General features: G+C 38.2%; 1 protein-coding gene across 3 annotated transcripts in view; it reads right to left on the reverse strand.

The window, feature by feature from the left end:
• The window catches only part of LOC131168380 (protein SHOOT GRAVITROPISM 6), a 128,190-nt gene that overhangs the window by 91,756 nt on the left and 12,427 nt on the right, over positions 1-24,007 (reverse strand). For 2 of the 3 annotated variants that reach the window (XR_009140284.1, XM_058127752.1), the window contains exons 8-21: positions 23,812-23,890; positions 23,657-23,720; positions 22,504-22,607; positions 15,131-15,236; positions 14,498-14,587; positions 12,609-12,686; positions 12,304-12,371; positions 12,111-12,210; positions 11,832-12,008; positions 11,434-11,523; positions 11,170-11,235; positions 10,790-10,888; positions 10,607-10,681; positions 381-440 (exon numbers count right to left, since the gene is read on the reverse strand). Coding sequence is in view for 2 of the 3 variants with exons in the window: in XM_058127752.1 (XP_057983735.1) it covers positions 381-440; positions 10,607-10,681; positions 10,790-10,888; positions 11,170-11,235; positions 11,434-11,523; positions 11,832-12,008; positions 12,111-12,210; positions 12,304-12,371; positions 12,609-12,686; positions 14,498-14,587; positions 15,131-15,236; positions 22,504-22,607; positions 23,657-23,720; positions 23,812-23,890 (1,256 nt within the window). In the remaining variant the exon portion in view is untranslated. Of the gene's footprint in view, positions 1-380; positions 441-10,606; positions 10,682-10,789; positions 10,889-11,169; positions 11,236-11,433; positions 11,524-11,831; positions 12,009-12,110; positions 12,211-12,303; positions 12,372-12,608; positions 12,687-14,497; positions 14,588-15,130; positions 15,237-22,503; positions 22,608-23,289; positions 23,374-23,656; positions 23,721-23,811; positions 23,891-24,007 lie in introns of those variants that run through there. The other variant, XM_058127753.1, reaches the window with a different exon arrangement.

A 24,007-nucleotide genomic window follows, 5' to 3' on the forward strand; every position in this document is an offset into this window, starting at 1 on the left:
ATCAAAGTTGTCCAGTTGCACTGATATGAGTCAAAGAAACTCGTACAAAACCACAAGCCATTGACAACCAATATAAGGCAAAGACAACCACCCTAACCCAAACCAAGTGAAGAGGAAAGCGGTATCCCTCAAGATCCTTGGATCTCTCTCCAACAAAATGCACCACACCATAGCAACTAAAGCAGAGACCCACAGAATCTTGCACTCCTTTAACAATCATTAAACAATTCTTTACTCATAAAATAAATACTTGTAGCTCAAAATCATCTATCAGAGGTTTCCTAGCACTATTCATTTGCCATCACATAAGACTAACAAATACTAGAACTCAGCTGCAACAGTAAACACTTGAATTCAACTTTGACTGCCCAACTACATACCTCATCTTGCCAGAACAAGCTGGCATTCTTCGGAAAAAGAGGTGCCAAACAACATAGGACCTGCAAGTTTAAAGATTTAAATAAAAATGAAAACAAATGAAACAGTAGTTTAATCATTCAGGAATACCACATAATTCCAAGAGGAATCAATGAATGGTACCAGATAATGCATAAGAAACCAGAATCTGAATATCATCATGAAGATGAGAAATCCTTCTAAACCCCATACTTTTAATTTTTAAAGTTTGTACATTAATGGTGGAAACACTGAGACCTACAACAATAAAGAAAGGAAAAAGAATAGATGAGGGAGAAATTCTGGCAACTCCCACAACCATGCACAGGTCTAAAACAAAAAAACTGTATTTTCCAATTAAATAGAGGGGTTATTGGACAGGGCTAGTAGTGAGGGAGATGGAGTGATTAGAGATGTAACTCTTTTGAGTAAGCAAGGGGCTGTTGCCATAAGTGGAGTGCAGGCCTCAGAAGAAGTTGCAAGTACCACATAATGGCCAGCCTTCAGTCACTCCCCGGCAGAAGGAAGACAGTGCTTCTCTTAGAGAAGGAACAACAGATTGGAGAAAAGACAAATAAATCTACCAAAGCAAACAAATCTGTCAGTCATGTTTTCTCTGCTTTGTTATCTGATCTAAGGGTGGAATCAAGGTTAATGGCTGTTGTTGAATCAGAGGTTGCTGCATCTCTTCATTCTGAAGATTTTGAGCAGTATGTGTGAATCTGAGGAAGGCTTGCTGGTTGAGCAGCTGAGGGCAGATTTTGCTTCTGAAGGAGAGGACATTCTGATGCAATTACCAAGCAGTAGCTTCAATACTGATTCTGAGGACCATGAGCTTGTCGATGATGCCTTCTTGCAGGAACAACAGCAGTTTGAGGAACTTTGTCCTACAATGATCTCTGAGGATGCGTAAGTGGGTGACAACTATTCTAAGAACATTGATAACCAGGTTAAATGATTGGCTGCTACAGGATCTTAAGCCTCTTCCCCTGTCCTTGATCATAACTCTATTCCACTTTACACTCTGGGTATTTCTTCTTCTGATGGGAGGAAGATTGATGACATGATTAGCGTTCCATTGCAGGCTTCGAGAATATCTACGCCTGGAAAAGATATCCTTCCCATTCCTATTCAGTCTATTCCCCTCGAGCATCTTTTTTCTCATAGAAACCCCCTCAAGCATTTTCACAAACCTAAAACTTCCCAAACTATTATAGCACAACCACTGTATCTTCTTAACAAAAGACCGAAAATCATGATGATCCATTCACATGTTTTCAAACTGAAAAGTAGGGCCCCACTTAACCTTTCCACACTCCAACCAATCAGGAAAATTATTTGAAACAGGTCTAAATAGAACTTCTGAGTGAGATCATAGAACTTCTGAGTGAGATCAGGAAACTCATGCTCCCACTCCTGGCTATATCTGACCAACTAGCCAATGCCCTCTCCCACCAACTGAACAAGAGAACGTAGCATTCTGCAAAGGAAATCTCACAGCCCACATCCCCTAATAAATCTATCAAAAAATGGCATGCTTGAAGAAAACCTCCCACCCCCATTTTTATTGGCTTGAAACCTAACCATACTGAAGTATCCACTAAACAACCATCTAGGATAACACAAACCACACACAGCACCCAACCACTCCTGAAACTAGGATCTAAATGTAGGTCTAGAAGGGCCATAGATCAAAACAAACCACCACCGCCCTGTCCCCCTAATCTCATGCAGCAGTGCAACATGGAAAAAGAAAAGAAACCCCTAATATAATCAACCATAGTTACAATTTGGGTGTCCCACACCATCCAAATTCCCTTGGATACCCCTTGTAAAGAAAGAGTAGCCTAATTTTTACCTTCGCCCAGCCAATCCCTAACAATTCCCCAATTTATAAATTCTAGCTTAGTTTCCTGTAAGAACAAAACATCAATAGAGTACCTACACACCATTTCCAAGCTAGGCGCCTCTTCTTAAGATCACCTAACCATCTAACTTTCCAATTATTCCCATAAAATTAAAATCTTAATCCCCTCTGCCCTTTCCTCTCCCCCCCCCCCCCCCCAACTCCTATATTTAATTGAAAATATTCTAAATTTTTCAAATATTTTTTAACCTTTTTTTCTTCTTGTCATAAGTATGAGGAGACACAGAAACTTCGACCATCTTCCCAACAGGACTCACCAATTTCACATGCATCCCCTCCAAGAGGGCTTGAGGATCTTGATTTTCTCTCTCTCCTTACCTTCTCCCTCATTAGCACTCTCCAGCGCTCCTGTATCCATGTCCCTGCTTCCCTCTTTGATTTATCCTCCTCATCCCCAACAAAGGTGTCATTCGGGTTGGGCTTAGATTTCATACAGCCTAAACTTTCTTCAGCCCATCCCCATTATCTCCAACCTTCAAATCAGCTCCTAACAGCCCATTTTGCAGCCGCTGGGCTGCCTAAAAATAAAAAAATAAAAAAAAAAACATTAGTAGTCTATTCCCTTTTGCATTTGGATTACGCGAAAAATCATACAACCCAGACCCACCTTTTGCCTCCACAGCCCTCTTCCTCCCTACGCAATTCCTACAAGGCCCATTTAGCAGCGTTCTTCCCGACTAAAAGACTCAATTTAAAATCCACTAACTTGGTGTCTCAGCCCATTATCCCCTTTCCCATTTACCTCCCTCTCCATCTGCTCACCTCATTCAAAATTCAAAGTATATTTTGACCGAGATTCTTGCACTGAGATTCTCTCTTTCCAACTGCAATCTCCCGCAACATTCTTGCAAGAAGATAATATGTTATTTTAAAAATTATATTTTGTGAGTGGGGGTACTTCTGTCCTCGTGTCTTTTTAATTATTACTAATATATATGACGGCAGACCTGGCACTGCATGTAAGGCTCCAGGATACTGCCGCCTCTTTTTTTCTCGTGCTTTCTTTTTCTTTTCTTCTCTTCTCCACTTCTCTGCTCCATCTCTGAGTTTACAACATGGTATGAGAGCGCTAATCTCCTCTTTATCTCATTTCTGCTTTCCAAACGTTCTGTTTTTCATTTGTTTTTTCTTATTTTCCCCTAATTAGTTCTCAATTCTGATTTTCTGGTTGTTTGATAGTCATTTAGGAACACTTCTCATCTTGGTTTGGCTGTGCAGAATCCTCGTTAGGATGCTGTGTGCTTTTGCGGTGGTTTGCTGATGTGAAGCAGTTATACTCTGGTACAGGTATACTGTTTGTGCTATAATGCTGTTTGCTGACTAGTTGTGGCATGATGATGATATTTTAATGCGGTTTGTTTGTGATTGCTTGCTTGCTTGCAATCTTGTATCAGCTGCCAATGGTTTTTATTAGTGTCCAATGACTATTTCCTGTTCTTGCCTGCACCCGCTCCTATTTTCTGCCAGCAATAATATGTCAGCTGCTGTGCTGCATTGTTGTTTATTAAGTGTCTGCGGTGCTTCTTGTGATCTGCCTTCTTCTGCTTCATCAAATATTCCTTACAGGATTGTAACTACAGTTTTGTGGTCAAATCTGCCCCTTGAAGTTCTGAAGTGTTGCCCAATGCCTGTGTGGGCTGCCTTATTTTGCATAGTTCACGTGTTATTCATTCCTAAAACTGGTGTGTGCCGACCGTAGTGTATAGGGAGTAGTCTTGATGGCCTCAGAGAGAGCTTTACAGTAAGATCACACCTATTAAATTAATTGGATCCATCAACTATCTGTCATGCTCTCAGGCGGTGCAATTGTATACACAGAGGGGAAGTCCAAGTATTTGTTACGTTCTCCTCCGTATCCAGACTCAAATGATTGTGCAGCTAGGATGAAGAGAATGGCATATTGCTTGTGTTGTTATGGAAAAGCATGAAGCCACAAATTGCTACAAACGCGCTGTTTCATACTACAGCCAAGGTTGTATGCATGGAAGCTTCTCGCAAGATAAAAATAAAACTCATGTTTTTGACCTAAATGAGAAGTACTTCAAACATGACCAAGAAGGCAGGTCCATTAGTCAATCAGTCAGCATTATAGCATTTAGAGGGGTATGTGAGAGGAACTCAACATCTACTACCTGTGGGAAAACCATTTATAATTAGTTAGCTATTTTAGGATATTCTTTTAATAACAGATTGTATCCTTAGAATTAGGCCCATACAGCTAAGTTTCCTATTCTGTTAGGGAGTCCCATTAATCATGGGATTTCCTATTCTATTAGGGTGTCCCATAAATCATGGGATTTGATTTATTAATTTACTTTTTAGGAATGCTAGGATTGTTGTATATATTCATATGTAATGTTCAGATCAATACATAACTCTTTTCAATTTTCGAAATGGTATCAGAGCCAAATTAGGCTCCTTAGGGTTTCAATTTTTTTCCAGCCTTCATCGCTGGTTTCTTCCCGTCTTTGCAGACCTCTGTTGTACTCTATTTTTTGAGCTCGTGCACCTCTGTTTCTGCCAAATAGGGCTTGTTTCGTCAAAACCTTAAAAACTTCTGTTTGCCTTCATTGCCAATTTTTCTCTTCTATGGGTTTTGCCCAGTCGTCATCATCATTTCTGCTTCCGGCTGACATCATCATTGATTAGCTGATTGTTCAAGCCTTCAAGATGTCAGAAATCATGGAGACTACTACTACAGCCCAATCAGAAGAGGTAATCCGACCCCAACAAGCAGGAGAATTGCAGAATATCCATGCCTCCTACAGGTTAGATAAAAAGAACTACCTTAAGTGGTCTCAACTCATTCGCACAGTGTTGAAAGGCAAGGAAAAGATTTTCCATCTCACAGGTACAGGTCCTAAACCAGGGGATCCTAAGTTTGAAACTAGGGATGAAGAACACTCTTCAATCATGGCATGGTTGTGGAATTCCATGATTCCAAAAATAAGTGACATATGCATGTTTTTGGCTACTATAAAGGACATCTGAGATGCGATTCAGCAAACCTATCCCAAAGCTAATGATGCGGCACAAGTGTACGAGGTCAAGGTAAAAACTATGGCTGCAAAACAAGGGAATAAAACAGTCACTGAATATGCAAATCAACTGAAATCCTTGTGGCAGGAATTGGATCACTACCGGGTGATAAAAACAAAATGCTCCGATGATGCAGCGGTTCTAAAGACCCTTATTGAACAAGATAGGGAATATGATTTTCTGGTTGGACTTCATCCAGATTTTGATCAAGTGAGGATACAGATTCTTGGGAAGTCGGAGGTTCCAAGCTTTAACAAAGTAGTGGCTATAATCCGAAGTGAAGAAAGTAGAAGAGGGTTGATGCTTGAACCACAAATCATTAATAGTTCGGCTATGGTGGCTAGTGGTAACAATAAATCAGCCACAAACATGAAGAGAGGAGCAACACTTGAAGGAGAAAAAGGTGGCCAGCCGAAAACCCAAAATCGTGACGGATTATGGTCCACTTACTGCAAGAGGTCTCGTTACACCCGTGAAAAATGCTAGAAACTTCATGGAAAGCCTCCAAGCCAAGAATGGGGCCAAAAAGGATGACAACCACGGAACAATGGACAAGTCCACATTGCTGCAGGACCACAAGGTGAATCGACATCGCAGGAGCTGAGTAGTTTCAACCAAGAAGAGATTGAGAGGCTGAGATCACTTATCAACAGTCTTGGAAAACCTGAAGGATCTCCAGGTACTTGTTCTTTGGCATATTCAGATAAGCTTCCATCTTCTATTGGATTAAATGTCTTAGATAAAACCTTTACCAACTCCTGGGTCATGGACTCAGGAGCAACCGATCATATGACCCATTTATCCAATATTTTTTCAACCTATACTCCATGCCCAAGCAGTAGGAAAATAGCCACAGCAGATGGATCCTTGACCACTATAGCTGGTTTTGGGGATGTGAAAATAAGACCATCAGTAACTTTAAAAAATGTCCTTCATGTTCCTAAATTGTCCACAAATCTGGTCTCTATACATAAACTCACTCAAGATTTATGTTGCAATGTGATTTTTGACAGTAGTACTTGTATATTTCAGGACAATGATTTGGGGAAGATGATTGGACATGCTAGGGAAAGGAATAGCCTCTACTATCTTGAAACACCAAGTCAGTTGCACATGACCAAGGACAGATTATCTTCTTCCTTTATGTCAAAGTTTGTCTTATCCAATAAAGAAAAACTTTTACTTCATCATTGCCAACTTGGACATCCATCGTTTAGGGTTATTAAAGTTATGTTTCCTTCCTTGTTTAAGGATTTAGATGTTGAAAACTTTCAATGTGAGGTATGTGAACTTGCTAAACACAAGCATGTACCTTTTCCAATTAGTTACAAAAGAAGCTCAATTCCTTTCTATCTTATTCATAGTGATATTTGGGGTCCATCTACTGTTTCTAATGTTTCTGGGGCAAGATGGTTTGTTTCTTTCATTGATGATTGCACTCGTGTTACCTGGATTTTCCTGCTTAAACATATGTCAGATGTAAGTATTGTGTTCCCAAATTTCTATTCCATGATCAAAAACCAATTTGGGGTCAATGTCAAAAGGTTTAGGTCAGATAATGCTAGGGACTATTTCAATCAAATTCTTACCCCATATTTTCATACATAAGGAATGGTACATGAGTCATCTTGTGTCAATACCCCAAAGCAAAACAAGGTAGTAGAGAGGAAAAATGGCCATCTCCTTGAAAAAACCAGAGCTTTGTTGTTTCAAAAAAATGTGTCTAAGGTTTTTTGGGGGGAAGCAATTCTGACAACCACTCATCTGATAAATCGTTTTCCTTCAAGAGTCTTGGGTTTCAAGAGCCCTATGGACATACTTTCCACATTCTACCTAGACCTAACCACTACAAACAACCTTGTTCCTAGGATTTTTGGGTGTGTGTCATTTGTCCATGTTCATAGCCACAATAGGGGGCAATTAGATCCGAGGGCTCTAAAATGTGTCTTTGTGGGCTATTCTTAGACTCAAAAAGGATACAAGTGTTACCACCCTCCGTCAAAGAATTCTATGTCTCGGTGGATGTTACGTTCAATGAACAAGAGTCTTATTTCACTAATCCTTATCTTCAGGAGGAGAATTCAACTAGGGAAGATAAGGAAGATTTTTTGCTTGATTTGCCATCAATTCCTATGTCTAAAACCTCAAACCCTATACCTGTACCTCCTTGTTCATCTTGTTCCAACCATGTACCTAAGAGTTTTTCTAAACCTATGCCTGAAACACCAAATGAACCCAAAGGAAAGACCAATTCTGCTCCTAGAAATACCATATTTGGCAAGGTGTTCACAAGAAGGAAGATGGTTGTTCCTGAACCAATGCAGGTTCAAGAGTCCAACTTAGATCGTTTGAATGAGGTAACAATTGTTAACCATCCATTGCAAGATGAAACTGAATCTCATGTTGATAATGATGACTAAGACCTTCCAATTGCCATTAGGAAAGGAGCTCGAAAATGCACAAAGCAACCATTGTACCCTCTTGTCATTTAAGAATTTTTCACCATCCCACAGAGCCTTTCTTGTAAGCTTAAATACCATCACCATTCCTACCACATTATCTGAGGCTTTATCCAATGGAAAATGGAGACAAGCTATGAATGTGGAGATAAGAGGCGTTGGAAAAGAACAAGACTTGGGAGTTGGTGAAGTTACCGGCAGGAAAGAAACCGGTGGGCTGTAAGTGGGTATATACGGTGAAGTATAGGGCAGATGGGTCAATTGAGAGATACAAGGCGCGGTTGGTAGCCAAGGGGTATACTCAAACCTATGGGATTGATTATTTAGAGACCTTTGCTCCTGTTGCAAAGATGAACACGGTTAGAGTATTATTATCACTGGCAGCTAATTATGGTTGGGAGTTGCAACAATTTGATGTCAAGAATGCTTTCTTACATGGGGAACTAGAGGAAGAGATTTATATGCAGGTTCCACCGGGATATGGGAAGCATTTGGCTGCTCACACTGTGTGTAAATTGAAAAAGGCACTGTATGGCCTTAAGCAATCACCACGAGCATGGTTTGGGAGATTTGCAAAAGGGCTATGGGATACAAACAAAGTCAAGGGGATCACACATTGTTCATTAAACACTCTCCTTCAGGAGGAGTTACAGTCCTTTTAGTGTATGTTGATGACATAATAGTGACAGGAGATGATGCTAAGGAGAAACAGGTCTTGAGTCAATATTTGGGTAAAGAGTTTGAGATTAAAGCGTTAGGGAGACTGAAATATTTTCTCGGGATTGAGGTTGCTCACTCTAGGAAGGGAATTTTTATCTCTCAACAGAAGTATGTACAGATCTTCTCAAGGAAACTGGCAAGACAGCATGCAAACCAGCAAGTACTCCCATGGATTCTAATCTTAAACTTGGAAAAGCTGAGGAGGATGTCGCAGTAGACAAAGAAATGTATCAACACCTGGTAGGAAGACTCGTTTATTTGTTTCACACACGACCAAATATAGCATATGCAGTGAGTGTGATTAGTCAGTTTATGCATAGCCGAAGGAAGTTCATTTACAAGCAGCCCATAGAGTACTAAAGTATCTCAAGGGAACACCATGGAAAGTTAACATGTTCAGAAGAAATGGAGGATTGGTACTTGAGGCATACACTGATGCTGATTATGCTGGATCAATTGTTGATAGAAAATCAACCTCAGGATATTGCACCTTTCTTGGTGGGAATCTTGTGACATGGAGAAGTAAAAAACAAAGTGTGGTAGCTCGGTCGAGTGCAGAGGCTGAATTCCAGGCAATAGCTCAAGGTGTGTGTGAACTACTTTGGCTGAAGATCATCCCTGAAGATTTGAAGATTTGAAGATTAAGTGGGATGGCCCTATGAGACTTTATTGTGACAACAAATCTGCAACCAGCATAGCTCATAACCCAGTACAACATGACCGAATGAAGCACATTGAAGTTGACAGACACTTTATCAAAGAACAGTTAGGGTTGAGTAGCTCTGTTTTCCAAAATATTGTTTCCAAGCTGGGAATGGAGAATACCTATTCACCAGCTTGAGGGGGACTGTGGCAAAACCGTGTATAATTAGTTAGCTATTTTAGGATATTCTTTTAATAATAGATTGTATCCTTAGAATTAGGCCCATACAGCTAAGTTTTCTATTCTGTTAGGGTGTCCCATAAACATAGGATTTCCTATTCTGTTAGGGTGTCCCACAAATCATGGGATTTGATTTATTAATTTACTTTTTAGGAATGCTAGGATTGTTGTATATATTCACATGTAATGTTCAGATCATTACATAACTCTTTTCAATTTTCGACACTACCAATTAGTTCCAAGGGTTGTGTCATGAGCTTAAACCTAATAGCAATGAATTCTTTCCAGTTAATCAATGCCATCCATGAAATGAAGCCTATGCTAGAATTCAATTGATCACCCAGGATGACTCTTGGTCATATTCTCAAGCTTCTTCCCATGATAGTTCAACCATGGTTAGCTTCCAACTGTGGTAGGGGAAGTAACCCCTTCCTATTAACAAAATCTTATTTTGCTATCAATTAAAAAATAAAAAATAAACATAACCAAAAAAAAAAACATGTCTTCATTCAGATTGATATTTCAACTTGACTTCTTCCAACCTCATCAAATTTCAAACAAATCATGTGCTTCAGCTTCCATCTTCCCAAATTTTCAAAAATTAGTGCTTTTGAGGCCACCCCTTTTCCCTAAAGAGCTATATTAGGGTCATGGATTCCATGAAACCTATCTCCTATACTCTTTGGTTGTGACAATCAAATGATCAAAAAGGAATTTATTTCTATTTTATTGTTCTTCTTGTTCAAGGCATGCACATACAATATAAAGCAGGAACCAATCTTGGAACAAGCATCAATAAAGATGCTAGTTGACTAATTTCCCTTAGGATGGCTAGTCCACCTTCCTGACACACAGTTGTGCCCCCAAACCTATTCCTACGTTTCGTTGGTTTTTTTAGATTATTCTCTAATTTCCCTTCAAAAAATAAGGTGGCAACTCTACTTTCTTGTTTTTTGTGTTTGTTTTAGTTACTGTTTTACTTATCCTTAGGTTTCTTATTGAAAAGCGTCATGCAAGCCCCTCATCGGCGCCAACGGGCAATCTAGCATCAACACAATGCATAGCAAGGATAAATTGTTGATCCATTGTAATGATACCAATCAAATAGCAACTCGTCTTTTTTTCTTTGTTTTTCCTTTTTTGACATAAATATTTGTAAAATGAGGATAAGGGACACTTTACATTCAAAATCTGAGTTGCCAGCTGCTCCCTTGCCAAAGGATCATGCAAAAGCACCACCAAACGAGCAAGCAACTCCTGAATATATGTACACCAAACACATGGCAGAAATTTTTATATTTCCATATTTTAGAGAAGAAAAAATATCTTAAACAAGTACATCTTATACAGCAGCACATATTCTACCTCAGGATTAGGAAGGTCAGCACGAGTTTTACACTCTGAAAGCATCAAATTTCCGGAAGAATATTTGCGTCTGCATAATTCTGATATGCATTTGCAAACCTGTAAAAATGGAAAAATTATATTCAAAAAAGGAACAAGACAAAGGAGTCGAAATGGAAAAATTATTCCCACCACTCAAAAAAGATGAATTCAGGTCAGAAATGCAAAAAATTCCCCCTAACCCATCCATGGCATTCAAACAGTCCCACGCAAAGCACAAGGACAAGAAAAACAGCCAGAATCTGAGTTACATGATTAATTTCCCTGATTGGCAAGAAGCAAAAACCAAAAGATGCAACAATTGTCCTACCCTGGGTGATATTTTAAAAAAAGGTTCCTACCGTAGCAGCTGCACCAGTATAGGCCTGGGGAATAATCATCTTCAACAAAAAAGGCCAAAGAATATGCTGCCAAGAATTTTGAGATCAAATGTGATAAGTTATTCCTGGTAAACTATACTGATTATAAAAATAAAAAATAAAATAAAAAATAAAATAAAAAATAAAAATAAAATAAAAATAAAAAATAAAAAACAGTTAGTGAAACACTACCAAGATCTGAACACAAATAGGTTAAATAAATGTAAAATTGATACCCTGGTTTACCTCCATTTCAGGAATGGTAATGGTTAACAAAAGAAAACCTTTTTCACATATCGCTCTCAACTCTTTCGGGCAAACTGCCCCTGTCTTTGCCTGCAAAGGACGCAGGCCTAGAATTAAACATCAACACTGCACTTAAAATCATTATATTTATACAAAATTAAAGGGAGCACAGCATCTGAGCCTCCAACACAGAAAGCCTGAGTTCTAAAGCACTGCAACTGAACACAGAAGGCCATGCCCCAATTAAGAGACTGTTAAATGAAAAATATGATCATAACTGCATCACTATTTGGCAAAAGAGGTTGCCTCAATTGATATCACTAATTTTAAGAAGACCTCTAAGACATGGTTTTAGACTCGAGTATAACAATTGCACATTAATGAAGTCAGATCCAAACCTCCAGTCTCTTGTGCTGGAAAGAATAATAACTGCCACTCGACCTTAAGAATTCCTTAGAAGTCCCAAAATCATCTCTATCCTGATCCGATACAGAACAATGGCGTACAAGATACTCTACAAACAGCTCCCCAGAAGGACCAACCAAGTAACAATGGGAAGCCATAACGACAATTAACTACCATCAAAAGAACACAACATGAACAAGGAATAGTTAATGAAAATCTGTGTTTTGCTAATGTTACAAGAGCCACAAGGCTATCAGTTCATAACAGCATACCTCTGAAAGCGCCATACAGACTCCCAAACTTTGCTCATCAAGCAATAGCTTTATAGCTTCAACTAGTAAAGGCCTTTTGCTGTACCAAGCTTCAGACAGTCTCCGGATTGGAATTGTACAAAAGTCAGGTTGTGAAAAATGATCAGAGGTAAATTTACGAACTAAAAGCAAAAGAGGGGAAGGGGAGGGGAACCTGGGTACTAGATGCTTTAGGACACAAAGTGCACCAAAAGTTAAAGGGTCTTCCTTCAATCTGCATTTCTGGTAGCAATGGCAAATAGAAATTCATCCAGTGGCAATGGCAACAGAACATAATATTAGTTGTGTATTTTAAATTTTAACAAAATGGGAAAAATTTTAATTTTATTAAAAAACATAGCTAGCTTTTTCCAAATCTAATGAACAAAAAGAAAGCAATCACCATGACATCCCAATGATACTACATTTATATTAGTAAAGAAGTTTCCGAACAGCATCTACCCTAGAAGTAGTACTCACATTCAGAAGGAACATAAATAAATCCTCATGGTACACTGCTCCAACAGTCAGAAAGCAATGCTGAACTTCATTGTACGTCTGCCACACATGTATCACGCACACACAGAAAGCGTTAATTATAAAATCATCTATATGTGGTGATGACAATACCAAAGAGGCAAATGAAATGCAAGTCATTGGAGTGAATATTAATGAAGATTAAGGACCCATCATAACAATGAGAAATAGGAAAGCAAATTTTCAAATAAATATTTAGGGGAAAAAAATTCTGAACATATCAAAATTGTTTATTTTTTTAAAGGAGAATAAGAGAGCAGAATTTGCGAAAAGGAGAATAAGACATGTCCCTAAAAAATTCTGAAACAAACCAGAAGGAAAAAACTAAAAAAATAACAAAGAAAGAAAACAAAAATCAAGCCAACAAATTCCTCCAATCTCGTTAATATCTAGAAAGCTTAATCCCTAAAAAGCCCAAACCCAACACATCATCAAGAGGCCATATAGTGAATCTTTTTGCAAACCAGCAGCCACTTCAACTTCTTCCCTGAAAAGATCCATGCATTACACTCCAGCCATAACACCCGGAGTACTGCAAAAATATCACATTTTCATAACGCATTCCTATCCTTCCTCCTTCCAAAACCTTCAAATGAAGTAGCCAACAGTTCTTCCACCGGTACAGGCCAATCCCAACTTCACCCAAAACACCAAATCACTTGTTCCAAATCCTCCAAGAAAAATCGCAATGCAAAAGAAGATGAGGTGCTGCCTCAGAATTATTATAACAGAGCACACAAACATCTGGAAAAAAGAGCCTTCGTCTCCTGATGTACAACAACTTATTGGTATTGATTTTATTTAGCACATCAAATAAAATCCTTAATTTTTGGGGGTACTTTATCCTTCCAACCAATAGAATAGAGAGGAGAAGAAGAATTGAATCGGATCAAGAATTCATAAAATGATTTAAAAGAATAAACCCCCAAACAATCCAAAGACCAAGAACAAATATCCCTCCCCGAAGAAAGATGACAATTATTCAATTAAGTCAACAAGGAAGATAACCCCACCAACTCTCCATCATCAAGAGATCTCCTGCAATGTAAATTCCAAGAAGCCAAAGGACTACGCAAATCATATGCAAAGAAAGAAATGACGTTTTCTGCCCTTAGCTCAATCAGAAGAGATGAGGAAAAGATGTGGATAAGACACCGTTCCCACCATGGGTCTTTCCAAAGACGAGCCTAAGAAACTCTCCCCACCTCAAATTTAGTGTGAAGAGTGATTAAGGGATAAATCTAAGAGATAGATCTCCACGGACTCTCCAAAAGAACTTAAACTAGCATTGGTATCCCAACTATTGCCCCTCAACCCAAACTTACCTCTAATAACTGTAGGCCAAAAAGAAATAATCTTCTAAGGGAAACTGCCATATCCATTTCCCTAAGAGAGTGGTATTTTTAGACACCAACTAAACCAAACCCCCCCCCCCCCCCCCCCAAAAAAAAAAAAAAAAAAAAAATTAGACCTGCCAACCTCTTCTCAACTCACTAAACAATTCCTACGAATAATAACTCCATACCACAAGAAATCTCTCATAATTCTCTCAATCTTACTAGCAACCCCACTAGAATCTTAAAAATAAACAAGTTATACAATGGGATATTAGAAACATATCAAAATTTTACTGCTGATCCTAGAAAGAGAAAGGAAATAAACCTCCATGCTCTAAGAACTTGATCAAAAAAGAATGACAAAAGGTCTTATGAATATGAATGATGAAAAACATAATGAACTTGAGAAGCACACAGAACCGATAATCTATGGAACTCAATGAATCAAATATTTGCACAGAAACAGATGAGCTAACAGGTACGACTTTAGAATACCTTCAGTCCCACAGAAAAACTTGATCGATCCTTAATGTCATTATTGATGCAAACCACTGGGAGTAATGTTGATAGTATTACTGTGAGATCCTGCAATATAAAGCATTGATTAACTAGCTCCCAAGCTGCTAGACATGCATTTTTTATTTTCTCAGGAGTACTTACGTTTCAGGTACAATTATAGAAAAAAAAAATAAAAAAGAAAAATAAAGTATAGCATTACTTGTATTCACAAAAACAGCGATGCATGGTTTCATTATGCATTCATAATCATAAAATTGCACAATCTAAATCATCAGTCAATGTTCCACATATTATCCTCTATTTATACATCATAATGCTTAGTGGAAAAATTCAATTCATAAGTCAAGCGAAAGGATTTTTGGAACACCTGATAATCCATGGCAAGACAAACAGTGCTAAAAATAAAATAATTTAAACACTAATAGGAAAACCAAATGGAAATAATCTGACAATTCTTCTGATTATCCTAGAGAAATCTGTAAAAATCTTTACTTAAAACATGTTGCCATTCCTGAGAAACACACAATAGTTCAAACAAAACTGCAAGTCTTAAGAAACAAATCAACTATGTCTAGACTAGAAGAAAGAACAGAATGAAGTACAAATCACCTCAAAATCAAGCAAAGGAGGCCCACTTTCTGATAGTAATGAGGCATTAAGGAGATTGTGGAGGCTACATGTCGCCAGTAAGGCTATCTCCTGATCTTTTTTATACCTATTAACAGAGAGCAGCGAAAGAGGAAAATCCAATAATGATCTCAAGTCACGACCATATAGTAAGTACATGAATCACAAGAAAAACTATATTGACTTAAGAGTATGCACTCATGCAAGCTTGTGCAAGTTTCCATGTTTCCATTATCAGCAAAGGGACTTTCAAAAAAGGGCATCAAGAGGATGCCACCCAAGTACAAACATACAAAAGGACATCACCCACACTGCAGGGTTTCAAAAAAGTAAATAATTACATCAGTGTCAATCAAAAAGAGGTCAATATGCCAACTAGTAACAGTAGCAATCCATTACTCCTCGATAAATAGAACGGCATAGCCGATCATTTGAAAGCTCTCTTAATTTCCTTCCACACAAACCAAAACATAGAACGACAAATGAGGGACAAAGATTTCCTACTTTCTTTGGTTGAGCAAATATCTATCCAAGCCCATAATTCTCCAACCAATGTTCTAGCAGTAACCCGCTAATGAGGATGGCCAGGTTCCAAAAGTTTCTGGTCCAAGTGCAGTGCAAGAGGATGCGATCAATTGATTCAACATGGCTATCAACAGTGAGAATCTTCCTAGAGTTGCCTCACACCCAAAGAAAGCAATCTTTTTGGGGGCTGCAGTGTTAAAATGGGCTTCCAGGTAAGTTGTTGCTTGTTGCTTCTGGAGGAGTGAGATTTTTGTAATAGGATCTAACTGCAAATTTACTATTTTTATCCAGGATTCACCTAGGATAATTAGTAGTGTTCAGATATTCGATTTTGTACAAGCTACCATAAAAATCTATAAGATGCTCAATTTCTCAATCAAAGAAATTTCTAACCAAGAGAACGTTCTACAAAACCTCTTGTTCTTGGAGGTGATTGCTGATTAGGACTTATTCATCGCAAGCCAAACCAAATATGGAAGGAAATTTTGTGCTTAGTGGAGATTGGCCACACCAAATATCATGCAAAAAGAAAACATTATCCCCATTCCTAACTTAGAAACTGATAAGGGGCAACAAATCATCCCAGCCTTTGCTAATGAATTTCCAAACTCCAACACCATATGTTCCTCTCACATCTTTAGCAATCCTACACTCTTGTCATTCTCCTTCGTGAATCTTCAAATCAATTTCCCAAGGAGGGCTTTTTTGAAGGCACAGGGAGATTTAACGAGAAAATATTTGAATTCCTCCCCATGCTCCCCCAACAAAATCTCTTTTGAATTCCTTTTAACCTTTTGGCACCTGAGTAAGGACTAGGAAAGAGGGACATATAATAGACCAGGAGATTTGATAAGGTGCCCTTGATAAGGGTAAGTCTCCCATCTTTTGACACATAATTCCTTTGGCAACCAGCTAGTTTCCTCCTAAATCAATGATGGGACCCCAAACTCCTTTGTTTTTGAATTTAGCTCTAAGAGGGCTAGCTTGCAGCCCAAAAGACCCACAAGAAAAGCCCCAAGTGCTGTCATCAGAATAATTTCACTTGAATCCAAATTCACCTTCAAATCAGAGATTGCTTCAAACCTGAGAGGATGCACCTAAGGTTGAGGATTTGCTGAGAGCCCTCTTGTCAGAAAATGGTGTCATCCACCAAAAAAAAAAGAAGAAGATAGGAGACTTCCATTTCTCTCCCCTTCTTAATACCTTCCAACAGTGAGACCTTTGAGAAGACCTCCTTCGGTAGCTTTATTCAACAAGAGAATCAACATTTCATTACTAAGACAAACAATATGGGGGAGAGGGGGGTCACCTTGCCTAAGACCTCTAGAAGAGCAAAAAAAGCAATGCAGAATATATGTTGCCAATGTCTCTTCGCTTATTATGGTTGGATTGACTGCACCCATATGAAATGGGATACTATGAGCATATCCAATTTGCAGATAACATTCTTAAATGATACAATGCAACTCACAGTATAGAGTGAAGGCCAGGTAAGAATGTAGATGCCTAGAACTAAACATTTTCCACTAGGCAGGATACATATGAAACATGAAATCTCCAATTAACTAGAAAAAGTCAAGACTGATTGAGAAAGATAAAAGAATGGCCTTTCTATTATCTGGGCTCAATTATCCAAAAGAAAAGAGTGAAAAGTATATTGATCAGTTCCCATAAAATTTCAGGAAGATGGATGAAGTGAGAGAGTTTTTCTACAATTGCACTAGGATAAAAAAGGCATGTGCACTTTAAAAATAAAGAACAGTTATAGATACAATTATCTTCGAGAGAGAAAACATGTATGAAGAAAGATTAGGTTTATTTTTAATTTTTTTCTATAAATCATTCTATTCACTATGTTATTTGTGTTATAGGTTACTTTAGCTACCTGCGTGTCATTGCTAACTGTGAGTTAGTGAGTTAGTAAGGGTAATATCGCCATTATAATGTACTTTAAGTATCAGACCACAGTCTCAAGACGTAAATCCTAAGTGCTACAGCCACTGTTAAACCAAAGCCTGAAACCCTAGATCCCCAGTAGACATCTACCATCATAGGAAAATTGATAGCGCCACCATAGGCCTGGTGCTGCAGGAAGACACAGCAGTCGTTGGAAATTCCCTAAGCAAATGGTTCAAGAACACAAAAACCACTTTAGATCTTGCAAAACCAACACTACAGCAACCCACAGACATTCTCAATCTGTCTACACCTGAAATCCCATCAAGGGAGCCACCCCAGCAGTGCCAACCCCATGCACGTGAACCTTCATACAGCCATGCTTTTTTACCTGAATTGATCCTATGTTGTTCCAAACTTCCAGTTGCTCTATAAACTATATTTATTGAATATGCAGTCATGGATTTTTGTCCAAAGATCACCACTTTTAATTGTTCATGAGCAGCAATTTGTCTATGACTGGTACTGCCGCAATTTGTCAATGTTTATTGAGTCCACTGTGTTTGTGTTTGTTCCTTTGTTTATCTTGTTCATTGTGTGTTGTGTGTTGGGGTGGAGTTCAAAAATCCCAAAAGTATGTTTTTATCAGATCAGTCCCTTATTCAGCCATTGGAGAACCACGTAAAATAACTATCTCAGAGGAGGAATCTTCAAGGTTCCTGCAATATCAAGCATCCTGACAAGCATCTCAGAAAGGTAATCCTACAGTCTACATGTCATTCTCTCTCTCTCTCTCCCATTTGTCCCTTGATTAGCCATTCTACACCATTAACCAATGTAACCAACTTCTTTTCTACCCACAGGTATTCTAAAAATCTACCTCAAGTTACCCTTGTTGATGCATCCACTATTATTAGAGTGAAAGGGATAGGAACAACAAATTGTACTCACTCAATCTCTCTTTCTTCTGTTTGGTATATTTCTAAATCCCCCTCCTTAGAAAAGACTATGAGACCAATAAATTGTTATGTATCCTTGTTTTCTGATTCTAATGTTATTCAGGATCTAAAGACAAGGAAGACAATTGGAACAAGACATAAGGTTGGTGGACTTTACCACTTTGAGTCACTCCCTCCTCCTGCTGCCTACAGTGCTCCTGCTGCACCACTTCAAATCCTATGTCGCCTAGGTCGTCCTTCATTGGATAAGTTATAAAAGCTAGCTCCAACTATGAGTTATGTGCCTAATCTTGAGCGTGAGCCTCGTTTCAGAAAGTACTCTCGTGTTCCCTTTGCATCCCAAGTCAAAAAAAGGGTGGTCAACCCCTTAAAATTAGTTCATTCAGATGTTTGGGGTCCTGGCTGTGTCACATCAACATTAGGATTCTGGTATTTTGTTACATTATCAACGACTACTCTAGGATGACTTGGCTCCATTTAGTTAAGATTTAATATCTCTTTTTGTTCTCAAATAAGGACTTAGTTTGATGTATCGGTTACAATACTTCATAGCGATAATGCGAAAGAGTACTTCAGTAATCACTACTAACGTCACTAACTCTAGTATGATTAATTAGTCATCTTGTGCATACATGCCACAACAAATGGAGTGATACTTCGAAAAATAGACATTCTCGAAGTCACTCAAACCATTTAGTATCAAATGGATGTCATCAAAGTTTTTTGGAGTGATGTCATGCTCACTACTTTCTCTCTCATCAATAAAATATTAAAATGTCATCCTCTATCCTTGGGGATTTTTTTTATAGCAAAAGAAATTCATTAGATAGAATAAGAAAGTACAATCAAGAGAGAGGCATCTCCTTAATAAAGTCTGGGAAACCCCATGGAAGACAAAATACAAAAACCAACAAGTGTAAAGGAATTCAGCACAGCCTAAGAAGTCAACAATGCCAATCTCGCTGAATATCTGAGAAGCATATCACCTTGAAATTACCATTACCCATAAACCACAATGCCATAGAATGAATCTTCTCCCAGACCAACCAATACGCTAATTTGCTTCCCTAAAAATATACGCAAATTTCATTCCTTCACAAATTCCAAAATACTGCAAATAAAGCACTAATCCATAACACTTTTCCTTCCACAGTCCCTGGACAAACCTAACTTTCTCCAAAATAACTAAATAACTTGTTCCAAACCTTCCATGCAAAATTACAATGCAAGAAAAGTTTCGGAGCATATTTTAAGCAGCTAAAACAAAGCACGCTTATATCTGCAGAGAGGCCTTTAAAGGCCTCGTAATCTGCAGCAAGTTATAAGTATTTATCCTATTAAGCACGACCAAGCAAACAAAATATTTCAGTTTAGGGGGGATTTTGGCCTTCCAAATAGTTTTGTAGAGAGGCAAGGAGAATTCGGTGCTAACCAAGAAGACCACCGAGGGATCCAACAGCCAAGATCAGCTACCAGCCTCCGAGGATACCCGACAATTATTCAACAGGACCAACAATGACGATAACTCATTTGTTTCCCTATCATTCTCCTAAAATGAAATTCCAAGAAGGTAAAGGACCATCTAGATCAACAAGGAAAGAGGAAATGGGATCATTTTGTACTGAGCTCAATCGAAATAGGCAAGGAAAAGAGATGAACAAAACAATATTCCCCAACCAAAGGTCTTTCCAAAAATGAATGTTAAAATCCCTACCCAACACAAATTTAGTATGGGAAATAAAGAGAGGGTAAATCTGAGAAATAGCTTTCCACAGACATTCCAAAGAACGTCTAGAACCCAAATTAGTATCCCACCCATTCCTGTCGAGTACAAACTTGCTTTTAACAACTTTATGCCACAAAGAAGAATTCTCTATAAAGAAAACCGCTGGAGCCATTTGACCAAGAGAGCCATGTTTTTGGACACCAAACTTCCTAGATCCAAACCGCCCTCCTGTTTAGACCTACAAACTACCTCCCAACTCACCAAATGATATCTAGAACCCCCCCCCCCCCCTTACCAGAGAAAATATCTCATAATTCTCTCAATCTTACTAGAAACACCCACTAGAATTTTAAAAATAGAAAGAAAATAAAATAAGATACTAGAAAGACAAGCCTGGATTAGAGTAATCCTACCTCCCAAGGAAGAAAGAGCTCCCTTCCATCCATCTAGACGCTTGGACGCTCTCTCAACAACCGGATCCCAAAAGCTAACTAACCTAGGGCAACTCTACGCACCTTCTCCAAAGATAACTCTCTAACATACTCTGCAAGCACGTTAATAGCCGCGATACCACTTTTTCCTATATTAAATCTTAAGCCCTGAAATCCTTTCGAAAATATGAAGAAGACCTCCAAGAAAAAAAATGGTTTCGCCAGCAAACTGAAGGTGTAAGACCTTAATCTCCTCCCTCCCCACTTCCAAACCTTTCACTAAACTTCTATCCACCGCCCCATCAACCAACCTACTCAAAACATCTGCCACTAAAACAAATAAAAACGAGGAAAGATGATCCCCTTTTCTATTCCCCCACATGGCTTTAAACCAAGATTTAGGTTCGCCATTTACTATCACTGAGTAAAACACATCAGAGAAACAGTCTTTCATCCATCTTCACAATCTCCCTCCAAACCCCTTCCTCATTAAAATCTTATCCAAAAAGCTCCAACTCACTGTGTCATAATCCTTTTAAAAATCATGCCTAAAAATGAAGCACTTCTTCTTCCTCCTCCTAATCTCCTCAACAGCTTCATTCACAACCAAAATGGCATCCATGATTTCTCTCCCTCCCCCATAAAAGCATTTTGGGCCTTAGAAATAGTCTTGACAAGCATCCTACTCAACCTATTAGCCAGTACTTTGGTGATTATTTTATAAACACTAGATACTAAACTAATAGGCTTATAATCACAAACCTCTATCGACCTACTTTTCTTCACCACCAAAGTAATGAAGGTAGAATGCTCCTTTGCTCTATAAACTACCATATTCCTTTCTCTTCCTAAATGCTCCTTTGCTCTCACTTCCTCCTCGTATATTTGCTTGTGGCTTTTGTTAATCAATCCAAGAATAAATAAGTCGGATCACTATGGCTACTCTTGTACTCAAAAGACATATCAATGTTATAGGCTTATTAGCCCTACTTAAGGTCAATTCTTTATCTATGCTGATGTTACCTATTTTGAGTCCATAACAGACTGTTCTGGTTCCTTGAGTCCTGGCCTTGATGAGTCCCTTCCTGTACCGAGCCTTCCAGATCCTAACCAAATATATCTTGCCCAAAAACAAACATCAAATACCTCTTTCATTTCCAACCAAGCCCTAACTTCAAAAACTTGCCCACTTTCATCGTTCAAATCGCCATCTAGTACCTCACACAATCAATATGAATGCTTTGAAATCCTTTCCCCAACCTTCCATAAAATGACAACAACGCATCAAAAACTTTGCAGCAACTTAAGACAAACTTACCCACCTATAGCAAGACAGATTGTGTTCGAGAAAAAAAAATAGATACACCTTCACCAATTTTATCCAACCACAATTCAAAGGGCTTTGATCTGGACTAAACATTTGCAAGCCTCTCCTTCAATATCCTACCGCAGCCAAGATGAATTTTTTAGAGAGAGAGAGAGAGAGAGCATCACCAAGAAAATTTTCAGGCCTCAGTCATTCCATAAAAAAAAAATGAGTCATATATTTTATAATGGTTTACATTTAGCTAAAATTTCATCAAAATTGTTGAAATCACCATAAATTTCTCAAATTTTCAAGTACAATAAAGTTATTTTTCTAACAAAATTCTTCAAAACATTTTAAAACATCAAAATTTCGAACTCTCGCCTAAATTTTTTGGAAAACAATACCGCACATGATTTTTGCATCTTGGATATCTAACTCAAATTTTCAATTTTCTTGAAGAGATTTCAATCCTCGCACAAAGGTAAATGCAGTACAAAAAAATATCTTACAATTCCAATATAGTTGGAACAAGTCTTGGTAAAGCCGTCTTTAATTGTGTTCGGGTAATAAGACCAACCATCTGACCCAATGCTTCCACAGAGGACGTGCGCACCTATTGCATGCCAAGATTGAGTCAAGTTACAAAAGAAAGCCAATATGTTTCAATAAAACGCATATTCAAGCAATAACATAGAATGTGTATAACATATAACCCTAGAAAAAACTTAAACTTGGTTGGAAATTGAACTAGCGTGATATGTGAAAATCTCTAAGTAGGGATATCAATGTAAGAGATAGTTTAGTCCCTACAACAACAAGCCTTAAGTCCCAGTAGGTCGGGTCAGCTACATGAATTATTTTCCACCAATTCACCCAATCAATAACATTTTCCTCAAATAGATTAAGAGCTATTAAATCCTTCCTTACTACCTAATTCCAAGTTATTTAAGGCCTACCCCTGCCCCCTTTTCATGCCAGAAAAAATAACTAACAAAAGACCCACACCTAGACAGGGAGCCTTAAAGAGACAAAAAAGAATGCAGAGTTGACTGTCGCCCTTCCACTCAAATCATTACATTATCTTTTTCAGGGCAAAGTCTTTCTCTGTTTCTTGGTGGGTATTAACAAGAAAAGAAGATATAATTTTGTACAATATAAAGGAAAAACAATCACTGGCTACTTCATTACTTGTTTCTCCTCTTCTTCAGATGTGTGTCTGCCTATTATGCATTAGATCTTCTCAATATAAGTTATTATGCATTCTCTCACAAAGATATGCTCTTTGCATTACTCACCTGTGGTTGTGCTCTGTGCCCAATGCCTAGGCTTCTAGACGCCTCGGCACTGAAGTGCTGCTCTTAAAAATTATGCACCGCAGTCTACCAGCAGGGAAAAGCACAAAATATAAATTCAACTTCTTAAATGGCAGCTTAAAAATGCACCCCATTTGATTTGCAAAATACAAGATGCCAGAGAAACTTTCACATTAAAGTGTTTTTTTTTCTTTTTGGTGAAAGCAACAAATAACACTCTTTTTTGTAAGGGAAACATAATATAAAAGGCTATAAGAACCAAGGCAATGGAATTTTATTTTACAAAGGAAAAAGGGAATTTTTTAAAATCAGGTGACATATGGGAGAAGTTGAAATCTCCTTTACAAACCTTTGTATCTCGTGAAGTTGCCCAAACTCTCAATAAAAGCTCAAAAGCAGAATTCAGAAATGACCTGCACTAAATCACACTTTTATTTCAGAAATAATAGTACCGCAGAAATAATAAACATCAAAAACTAACCAGTAAGCACATATTGATCTCACATGATGTCACCATCAAGAAGTGAATGCGAAGGAAAATCCACACCATACTGCCATGCAGCCTGACACCAACATTTAAATGCTGGAACAAGAATAAAACAAATTACAAGCTTAACTACAACAAATTGAAAAGGAAAACAAATGCAATAACAAGATACCTTGAACTGCCCAAAGAAATAATGGACAGTATGTTACAACT

Source organism: Malania oleifera, chromosome 11 (assembly GCF_029873635.1).
Source record: "Malania oleifera isolate guangnan ecotype guangnan chromosome 11, ASM2987363v1, whole genome shotgun sequence".
NCBI lineage: Eukaryota > Viridiplantae > Streptophyta > Magnoliopsida > Santalales > Ximeniaceae > Malania > Malania oleifera.